The sequence below is a fragment of the Pelodiscus sinensis genome, chromosome 17, assembly GCF_049634645.1.
Source record: "Pelodiscus sinensis isolate JC-2024 chromosome 17, ASM4963464v1, whole genome shotgun sequence".
NCBI lineage: Eukaryota > Metazoa > Chordata > Testudines > Trionychidae > Pelodiscus > Pelodiscus sinensis.
In genome coordinates this window covers 34,429,729-34,440,593 of record NC_134727.1, presented here as the reverse complement: position 1 = coordinate 34,440,593, position 10,865 = coordinate 34,429,729, and the positions used below count along the sequence as shown (strand labels likewise).

At 47.4% G+C, this 10,865-nt stretch overlaps 1 protein-coding gene across 1 annotated transcript; it reads left to right on the top strand.

Moving 5' to 3' along the window:
• Positions 1-269: 269 nt before the first annotated feature.
• On the top strand, positions 270-10,092 carry MRNIP (MRN complex interacting protein). The gene is made up of 7 exons (XM_075900523.1): positions 270-401; positions 2,154-2,213; positions 2,581-2,678; positions 4,153-4,225; positions 4,594-4,730; positions 5,000-5,102; positions 6,993-10,092. The coding sequence occupies exons 1-7, from the start codon at positions 342-344 to the stop codon at positions 7,638-7,640; spliced, it is 1,179 nt and encodes a 392-aa protein (XP_075756638.1). The 5' UTR covers positions 270-341; the 3' UTR covers positions 7,641-10,092.
• The last annotated feature ends 773 nt before the right edge of the window (positions 10,093-10,865 follow it).

The following is a 10,865-nucleotide window of genomic DNA, read 5'->3' as shown; positions in this document are numbered from 1 at the left end:
AGACTTTGCACGGACCCAGCCAGCAAACCGCCCTCGCGCGCTCAGGCTGCTCCTGGGCCGCGGTTCCTCAGCCGGCCCCCAGGGGGTGCGGGGAAAGACGCGCAAGGGCAGCGAACGTGGAAAGAAGCCGGAGCCCGGCGCGCGCCGCAGCCGGCAGGGGACGCAGCAGCTCCAGCAGGGGGCGGGGTTGGAGGACTGGCGGGGACCATAGAGCCACCGGGGGGGGGACTGTTTCTCCACCGGAAGTAGAGGCCGGCGTGTGACCGGAAGCCGGGTACGAACGGTTTCGGCGGGTGTCCCAGGCGGAGGCGGGGCCGGTTGGGCTGCGGCCGCTCCCCGGGATGGGGCCGCGGTTCCAGGTGCTGCGGTGCGTCTCCTGCGGCACCTTCCAGGTCCACCAGGTGGGGAGCGGTCGCGGGAGCTCAGGCCTGAGGGGGGAGGAGGTGTGTGAGGGAGGGGCCTGGAGGCGACTCAGCTGTGGGAGGGACCGGGGGGGCTCAGGCCTGGGGGGGGCCAAGGTGTAGGGGGAGTTGGGGGGGCTCAGGCCTGGGGGGGGCCAAGGTGTAGGGGGAGTTGGGGGGGCTCAGGCCGGGGGGGGGCCAAGGTGTAGGGGGAGTTGGGGGGGCTCAGGCCGGGGGGGGCCCAAGGTGCAGGGGGAGTTGGGGGGGGGCTCAGGCCGGGGGGGGCCCAAGGTGCAGGGGGAGTTGGGGGGGGCTCCCTTTGCCTGGAATGGAACTCCCCATCGGCAGGCCTGGGATGGGCGCTTCATCCACGCAGTCTGTTGGCCTCAGCTGAGCTGTGGCTGGTGCTGACAATAGGGCACCATGCTGCCGTTACCTGCACCTTTTGTTAAAAGGGTTATGCTACCTGATTTTTAAGTGGAAGGGTCATAGCTCCTCTGACTCCTCTCCCCTAGTTCCAGCATCCTCTGAGTCCCCAGATCCTTCACCTGCCCTAGGAGGCAGGGAATTGGACCAGGAGCTGTTCTCAGGCACCCCAACCACCTATCCAGAGCAAATGGAAGGTCAGGAGTCCCCTGCAAGGACCTAAGCTCATAGGAAGCTCTGGCTTCCAGCCTGGGCAAGAAGCAGAGCTCCCAGGAGGTGGGGAGCAGGGGACATGGTCAGAGTTGTGGCACTCTTGGGCTTCCCCAAATTGCCCAGGGACCTTAGGCATGGGTCTCATTGGCCCATACAGTAATCTGGCCTCTATTTTGGTGCCACGGCAACAGCCCCTGGTGAGCAAAAGGCATAACTGCAGTGATTTTTCAACATCTTGTGTTTTCTGCTCGGGGGAGGGAGAAGTATTTGTGGGACATTAATTGTGTGCAGTAGTGCAGAATTCCCGCAGGAGATGGCCTTGGGCCGGTGGGAAGAGAAGGGAACCTGCATGGGTCTCTGGGCTGGATGGATGATATCTTCAGGGCTGGGGAAGGACATAGCTGAGGGACTTTAGCCAGGGGGGTCCCATGTGGGTGCTCTGGCCTTGGTGGACTGAGGCCTGGAGGGGCGGGGGCAGGCTGTTGAAGGGACTGCATGGGCTCAGAAATCTGTCCAGCTGAAGGGAGACAAGCAGCAGCAGTCAGTGTTGGCATAGAGCAGTACAAGTGAATAATGTCTCTCTGGGTATGTCTAGACTGCATCCCTCTGTCTGCAGAGGGATGCAGATTAGGCAGGTCAATATTGCAAATGACGCAGGGATTTAAATATCCCATGCCTAATTTGCATAAAAATGGCCACCATGTTTTGCCAACTCAGCACTTTGTTGGTAAAAAAAGCAGCAGTCTAGAGGGGGATCTGTCGAGAAAGAAAGCCTTTTTTGACAGATCCTGTAAACCCCCCTTGCAGGAGGCATAAGGCATCTGCCGAAAAAGGCTTTCTTTCTCAACCGATCCCCCTCTAGACTGCAGCTTTTTGCTGACAAAGTGATGAGTCAGCAAAATGCAGTGGCCATTTTTATGCAAATTAGACACGGAATATTTAAATCCCTGCCTCATTTGCAATGTCAACCTACCTAATCTGCATCCCTCTGCCGACAGAGGGGTGCAGTCTAGACATACCCGCTATATGCTGGGCATTTGAGGCCTGAAGGCAGATGGCTTGTCCCTGTAATTAGACTTGGCGCTGACTGCTCTCCTCAAATTATTCTCTTAGGTTATAAAGAACAAAAAATGGAGCTGCAAAGTGTGTGGTGAGAAGCAGTCGTTGCTAAAGGTAGAGAGAGGGTTCTTTTAGACACCTCCATACTTTCTACTGTGTCTTTCCATCAAAACATATATGAACATTATCCTCCTAAATCTCACTTTAAAACCTCTCTCTACCCTAAAACATACAAATCATGCTGACTTTTAGGCTGCAACTCCTGTCTTTCTGCTGTTCATATTATCCCATCCTCTTACCCCACCCCCATCCTATTTGTCCACCTGTTGTAGTCTGTCCAATGAGCTTTCTGGGGCACGGACCACCTTTTGTAACTTGTCCATATAATGTCTGGCACTGTTTCTTTTTGCCACAGTAGAGCTGTAACAGAGCCTTCTCTCCGGCATATCAGCCATCATTTTCACTTTCATTTCCTTTTCAGGTCTATGGGCAAGGCTCTGGATCTGACTGTAGACGCCATGTCCAAAAACTAAACTTGCTGCGGGCTGGGACAGAGGTGGCAGCTAAAGGAACATCTTGGTAAAGCACTGAGTATCACTGGCTTCTTTGTTTACTATGCAAGTGTGGAGGCAGGAAAAGGGAATAAGGGAATTTGTGTGCAGCCATCTTGGTCTTGTTAACAAGAGAGCAAGAGTCAGGCTAAGTCTGTGGCCTGACAACGCAAGATCTGTAATTAGACGCTGCCTTTGCCTCTCGCCTCCATACGGAGATAAGGATAGAATGCTGACTCTGGCAGGGACCTTGAGATAAGGAGCATCTGGGTGGAACTAAATAACTGTTAGCCATTGGTGTTTGTAATGGGAAGAAGACTAATTGTTATTGTTATTATATCTAATAGACCGTATATAAACTGCTTCATAATTGCTTGTATTCGAAGATCTGCCTCGGAGGGGGGGGCTCCCCTCCCCGTCCGAACCAGTTTTTCCCTTGCTGCAGCTCGTAATAAAACTGCCTCTGGCTACTTGTTGCTTACAAACTCAGAGTGAGGACAATGTTTTCTTCCACACAAGTCTCACTCGACATATCAGACTTCGAAATGGAAACTTCCCCATAGCCAATTTCTGGAGGGAGTGAATTTCTTACAGATTGCAGATTTCAGGGACATATTATCTAGAGAACATATTACACTAATACTATTATACGTATTAGGTTTTTTTAATAGAAACCCTGTCAAACTCAGTTGATAAGTTGCACCAATTGTGTTTGCATAGTTCGCATGCAAAAAAATGCAATGGTTGCTCTTTGAAACTGGCCTTTCCTGTTTACTTGCTGGATGACCGTGGGAGTGGTGACCTATTGCAGACTCTAAGCCATGCTGTAAGAGTGAGTCCCAGTATTCTCAGTTTGGGAGGCTAAATGAAAATCCCCAAGTCCTCAGTTGCAGTGTTGGAATTCAAATACTTCCCATTAAGGGAGTATCAGTGGGCATTCCCCGCTGCTAATGTTGAGGGGTTTGTTTAATGTCAGCAGCCTGGGTGTAATGGCCACTGTGCTAGAAAATATGACTGGTTTTCTGTTTCCATTACCATAGAATTCAATTGTGGGAGCCCTGATCTCCAACTGCCCTGGCTGTCCACAAAATCTTCTGTGTCAGCTCATTTGCGGTAGTCAGTCAAAACTAGCGACGTATCCCAGTAAAGTATGTGTAGTGCTTCAACATGTGGCTTTTCTTTATTTCTCCCTCGCTGGGGAAGAAACTATTGTTGGGCTTTAAGAAAAAACTGATCATTAAAAATGAACAGGTCATGTGAGCATTGTAAATGACCCTGACTACTCTGTGTAGTAGAAATGAGTCCTTCTAGACACCCAGTCTTCTTGCAAATATCTGGAAAATAGGCCTTACCATTTCCGCTGGCAAATCCTATAGTTGTGGACTTATTTTCCTACATATTTCTCATTCTGCTCTGTTCCTGGTGCTAATGCTTAGGTGCATATAGATATATCTATAACGACAAGTACCTTAGGCACTCTAGACTAAATCTTTTATTTTTAGGTGTGTAGAAGAACTAGTGCATGATGACAAAGAAAACACAACAATTCCACAGGAAGAAAATTTGTGCTGGCAGGTAAGGCACTATCAGACAAACAGTAGCTGCAAAGCTAAATCAAACATGAAGCAATTGTAAGAAAGTGAGGAGGGTGCTATGTGGTGCAAATTGGTCTGAAGCTAGCTATAAAATCAAGGGAGAAGCCAGCCAGTGAGACACAGGACAGTGTGTGACTGGGAAAGGATATGTGGAAGCTCTGCTCCATTATAATGTGTTAGAACATAACCACTAATACAGCTTAATCTGGGATCTGTTCCCATGAAATGCTGAGCACACTCGATTCTTACTGAAGCCAATTAAAGTTAGTTTTTTTAGTATCTCTGTGGTGACTCCACTTGTGGAGGCTCTTTGGAGGAGTCATTCTGAATCATCCTACAACACTGTAGGAACAAGAGCTGGAATTCAGTCCCTTGGTCAGCCGCTGGAATAAATATCTGGACAAGGACAGTGAAGATCAGGAGGAGGAGTGTACAGACAAAGAGCAGCTGTATTCCCCTAAAAGGAACATTGTGGCAGAACAAAGGTACACAAATAACTTCTTCTGTAATCTTTATTTTAGTTTAATGGTGAGGATTTGTTGGAGCAGACTGGAACATGGATGGTATTTTGGGCACATTCACTAAACTTAGTTGAGTTTGCAGTGACCAATCCAAACTGACCTGCGTGGTGTTGGGTACATGGAGGTGGAAACCTCACCTCTTGTCAAATCTGTTCTTTTTTTTTAACCTCTGAAATTTCCCAGTTGAGCTGATCTAACATCTCTGTGATTCTCATCATCTGCTCCCCCACCAGAAAACGCAAGAGCAGCTTCCACCACAACGATGCTCAGGAGTGCTTGGAGGAAAAGGAGGTTTATGGGCTCACTTACCAAGCCAAGAAAGTCAAAACTTTTGAGGTATTTAGTTGTAGCAAGTGCTTCCTTCCCATAAATTATTTTCTTAGGTCTTTTTGCGTGTGTGTGTGTTTCATTCAGAGGTTACTATAAAAGTCATCTCCCTGCCTTTCTAGGGATGTCAAAATGACTTTTAGGGAAATGTGTAATTGCTTAAATTTTCAGCAGTTACATGTTTACACGTGGAGGGGAAACGGCTTCCTTGGAGCTGCCTCTGCTTTCCCACCTCCTGTGTCTGATATTTGTGAGTCTGTATTGTCACCTTTTTACTCTTAGGATTGTTTTCTTCTTTAATTTAAAAGTGTGAGGGGGGGTTTTTTGTTTGGTGTGGGTTTTTTTGTTTGTTTTTTGTATTAGTAATAGTTATTTTATTCTTAGAATATTTTGTACTAGATCACTTTTTACAAAAGCAGCTATGTAATCCTTACTTTTGTGAAGCAACTATGTAATTTTTGTCTGTGTGAGTGAAGAATGTGTTTGTTTCAAGGGATTCATTAGTCTGAAGGCTAGCACAAAGGAAACCAGGGCATGGGGTGTGTGGGTGTAGCTCATCAACTCTTTTTTAGCCAGCTGCCCAGCATACAATTTCATTCAATCCCTGGTTTGGAAACAGGAGGCTTGCTTAATTTAAGAATTATGGACTGGAGCTTAGCTCTTTATTTATGAAAGTTACATTTCACTCCTCTCAACCAGAGGACACTGAGCTACGAAAGGGATAGAAATATGGAACTATTTGTGAAATCTCTTACAACTGGATTCTTATTTGGTAAATTCTGAGGCAGTAGCAATGTTGCATGTAAGCATGCACATTAACCAATGAGCGTGGGCTTATCTGTTAACCATGTACAGGGGGTACACATACTCCTTTCCCTACCTTTCCTTGTAAACATCTGTTTGGGGAGGCAAGAGGAATACATCTGCATAAGCTATTGTTATCTTTGAAAGTTATAGTTAGGCAAAATAGTGCTGCCGTGTAAAATAATCCCTTTTGTGTGGTTTTTTTTTTTCCCCCTCAGTACAACTGCATTAAGCAGTTCACTTTCTCACATTCTTCATTCACACAAACAACAATTACATAGTTAGTTTTGTAAAAATAGATCTAGTACAAAATATTCTTAGATTAAAATAACTATTACTATTAGAAATTCTTCCATAATACAAAAACACATTCTTACACTCTTTTAAATTAAAGAAGAAAACAATTCTAAGGGTAAAAAAGTGTAAGGACTCTTCTGGTCTATTTCTCCCTTAACATTAATAACATGAACAGCCTACTTACTGCATGTTTACCAACATCACTAGACCATTTATTTCTGGTAGTCAGAGAGGATGGTTGGCAAGGTACACTAAGGCACATTGTATTGCATAAGGCTACAATTTAGCTACATGATGACAGAGCCCTGCTCAGGTTGGTGGCGGTGGGACTGGGAGCCCTGCAGGAGGGGTGGCATTCACCACCCCTGGTCCAGTAAGCAACTTCAATCAGGACCAGGGAGGTCCAACATCTATAGCCCTTCATTTGCATATTTAAGATTTTTCTGGTGGTGACTGTGATGTGTATTTTTGGTCTTTGATGTAAGTGAATTGAAATGTTTGGATATAGCTAATGAAATACAATTTCAAACCAGATCATATTCTGTGGATAAAAGAACTGACCTGGGCACAGTGGGTTCTGCTTCATGACTGTTCTTTTCCACCATATATCCGATTAGCTGGCTCTGTACCAACCTCAGCGCTCACTGGAAAGTGAAGTAATGAGGAAGAGCAGAGAGTCTGGTTGGAAGAACAGGATTACTTCTTGCTTGTCTGTCTCATCAGTTCTGTGTTGATAGGCTCACTGTACTTGGCACCAGGGGAATAAATCTGCATAACATTTTGTCTGTCTTGTTACAGAACAGGAAGGATTTTACAGCTGTAGCTGAACGTGACTCTGGCGATTACGTATGTAACCAGGTTGTGGTTCCTGCTATCACACTAGCTCAGTCATCTGATGTCATCGTGTCCAAATGGGAAAAATTTATCCTGTCTCCCAACAGCTATAATAATGGTAACACAATCCTTGCAACGCAGAAGAGCAGTTGGAAGTTAGAGAGACAGAATGCCACAGCAGGAAACTTCCTAATGTCTGATGGATATCCAGAGCAAAAGGAAAATTCTGTATCTCTAGGCACAGGTGCCCAAACTGAAAAGAACTTCACCAACAATAAGCATACAGCTCAGAAATGTGCCACAAAGCTACATAGCACAACACTGGCTGCCAGTGTACAGACTGCCTTTGACATCAGCCATGCATCTACTGGGGATGTGCTTTCTGGAAAATATAAGGACCACCTGATTAGAGCAGGGTCTCATGTTGCAGAGAAGAATGAAGGAAGGCTATGTTTGGCCTGCACTGTTGTGCCAGCAAACTGTCTATCCAAGAATGCTGTGACCTTTGCTTCTATAGAGCCTTCTGCTGGCAATAGAGGAGGGCCTCAGATTCTTGCTGCTCCAAATAGCAGCTTGTTTTGCACGGATGATGATTTTGATGATGATCTTTGAAAAGTTCCAGGCTCTGCACTTAACTTTCTCTCCCCACCGTTTGAGAGAGAGGCTTTTACTTTTCTATCCACTACTCATCCTTCTGTCCCTGAAGTTGATCAAAGTGACACACAGTATGGGCTACTGAATACCATTAGTGTTTTGCAGTTTGTTAGAACAATGCACATTTTCATGCTCCCCATTTTGCCAGATAGAAGGGATGTGGTAAACTGTTTTTAGCTTGTTAGAGGTGATAAGCATAAATACTCTATAAAGAAACTGTTTTTCAAAGCCTGTTTTCCCCAAGGTGTGTAGTTAGCAACCCTAGCTGCCTATCAAAGTGCTATTAGGAATCTCAATCTCTCACCTTCTTCCACAGTTAGAATTAACATGGAATGAATTTCCTGAGGGAAATAGCTATGATCTTTCTCTTACTGACACTCCTGTACGTAGATGGATAATTCTGTTTTGGGGAAGAAAAACTGACCTCTTTTTCCTTTCAGTTACCTGACTGTTAGGTTGGATTTTGTTTACAGTGCAATAGGCTGTGCTGGTAGTGCTTTGTACTCTTCCAGCAGGTGTGTCTGAGAAGGAAATTGAAAGGTGGGCTTATGACCTGCCATAAGCACTACCTGTGCTTTTAATTAGAGGCAAAGGCCTGCTGCCGCATAAAGGTCACTTCACTAACAGCACTGTTAGTCACTGCGCTGGGAGGACTGAGGGCTTCTGTTTTTTTTAATTGGAGAAAATCTGTGGCTTTGAAAGGCTAATTCTAGAGATAGATGAACTCATGCACGCTTCTGTATTATTACCCCAATTGCTCTTCTTCCATTACAGATGAGTAACACTATTATGTAGGAAAAGCCTGAGTTTCTACTACATTTCTCTGCCACTCAAACAGGACCGTTCCCACCTGAATTAACTGTTCTAATTGAGGGCTGACATGCTTCAAACTCTTATTGCTTGTTAATTTCTCACTCCCACTAAAGGCAATCTGAGAAGTGTAGCTATACTCTCCAAGAGCTAGAATTTGCTTCTGGACTAGTAGATGCCTTAATGACCCAATAGCAAGAACCCTACCTTAATACTTCTGGAAGCAGATAGCAACAGTGGTGGTGCATGTGCCAGAATGAAGTGAGTGCCTAGCTGATAAAGAGCAACATCTAGGTAAGAAGACGTTACACCTACTCTCTTCTAGAGCTCTTATCCTCCATTCTTTATCTAGGATTAGATCAAGCACCCAGTACTGCTATTTCTTGGTAAAAATACAATAGAGACTCAGGACTTTCTCCTCTGCCCTAGCAGGGGGAGCAGACACTGTCACTCTAGATGTGTGGTGCCCCCAACTCCCTACCACAGGAGAGGGGTAGAGCCCTGAGCCTCACAGGCAAGCCCTGGGCTGGATCTGACTTTTGGACTTTGCCTGGCAGGAGGGAGGAAGTGGCTTCACATACTGCTGTGCCTTCTCCCTAGGAAAAATAGAAGCACAGCAAAATACTGTTTGAAGGCTTTTCCCCTGATGCTCTGACTGGGCAAAATCACAGCCAATAGGAGTAGCAGAAGATGGTGCCTGGAAATGGCAGGAAAAACTATATGGTGACCATATTTTTTGAACCAAAATTATGGACACATTAGCCACACCTCTGGAGGTAACATTCTTGGGGCCAAGCTGCACCCATGACCAGAACTAAAGGGTGTCATGTGCCCCCCCTCCCCCAAGAACTTTTCCCACCATTCTCCTATCAGTAGGGATGAGTTTGGCCCCCACCACATACCCCATTATGTAACTATCCTGCAATTGCATTAACCCAATCTGTGTCTCATTAACTCAGGAGGGAGAGGGGGAGGGAAGCTTTCCCTCTAAGAGTTTCCTTCCATGAGCAGAAAGAATTTTGTGTTGTGCACCAGTACTGAGTTCAGGTGACTTGTTTGGATGTGCCACTGTGGCACCCAAGTTATTAATAAATATCTTATAAACCTCTGCCTTTTCCCTCTGCTGCCATGTCTCCTCCCCTTGCTCCATCAGCTCCCCTGGTGCCTGCTGCCCCCCAACCCCTCACCCTCCTCTGCTGGTCCTGACTCCTGCCGTTCTCGCTCCCCTTAGCCCTCCTGGGACCTGTCCCTGCCCCACCAGCCCTTTTCTCCCCTGTGCCCATTCCTCCAATAGCCCCCTTCTGATCATGTGAGCTACCCCTCCTCATCCCCTCTCCTAATACTTCCCTTGCCTCTCTCCCCTTCTGCTTCATCCCCTGGCTCCTGCACCCTCCTGGTGCCTCCGCCTTCCCTCATCGTCCATGCCCCTTTTGCCCTGAAGCCCACCTCCATGACACCCTCATGCCCCTCTGTGCTTACATGACTTGCTCCATTGCTGCCTTCTTCATGCCCACTCCTTTCAACCCTTCTCCCAGCACCTCCCCCTTTTGCCCTTCCCCTGTTCTCACATCACCCTGTCCCCTCCCACTGACACCTCCCCTCCTGCCTGCTGCCCTTTTCTTCATTATCTTCACTTGGCCCCCTGGCATTTCTCTCCTCCACCCTGTCCCTTGGTGCCTTTCCCTTTCTTCTCCTGCCCTCCCCTCAGCACAAGTCCCTTCATCTCCCACCTTCCAGTTTGCGGGGCTGGAGTCTGTGGTCAAGCCCCAGAAGTCCCCACAGCCCTAGCTATTTCTGGGGCAGGACCGCTTGTGGGCTTGGAGCTGGGCCACACAGGGTTAATTTTACTGAAGTCCCCACACCAGCTTTGGCTCCCATGGGGGGGGGGGGAAGAGAGAGGAGGGAAGCCCCCAGGCCCAACTTGCGGAACGCAGCAGAGCAAGCGTGTCCATGCACTCCCGCTCCCCAAGCAGGGTGGAAAGGGGTGGGAGGGAGAAAAGGCCATGCAGAGAATACACCAGCAGAGCCCGAACACACCCCGCTGTGAAGCGCTCCAGCCAGGCTCTGTCCCAGGAGTGGCTTGCTGAGTTTATCCTTCTCCCCCTCCAGCAGCGGTGGCCACCTAGGGAGCGAAGGGCCGAGGGGTAGAATGTGCTGCATGGCAGTGTGTGCTGCAGGGGAGGTTGGTGCTCTAGACATTGTGTGCCTGCACAAAACACCAAGGCTACATCTAGACTGGCATGATTTTCCACAAATGCTTTTAACAGAAAAGTTTTTCCGTTAAAAGCATTTGTGGAAAAGTGTGTCTACATTGGCACGGACACTTTGGCACAAAAGCACTTTTTGCAGAAAAGCATCCATGCCAATCCAGAC

Coding starts and splice junctions, on each gene's coding strand:
- MRNIP (XM_075900523.1), top strand. CDS start 342: ATGGGGCCGCGGTTCCAGGTGCTGCGGTGCGTCTCCTGCGGCACCTTC. Junction 4,226..4,593: donor AAGAAAATTTGTGCTGGCAG/GTAAGGCACTAT, acceptor ACAACACTGTAG/GAACAAGAGCTGGAATTCAG. Junction 4,731..4,999: donor AACATTGTGGCAGAACAAAG/GTACACAAATAA, acceptor CTCCCCCACCAG/AAAACGCAAGAGCAGCTTCC.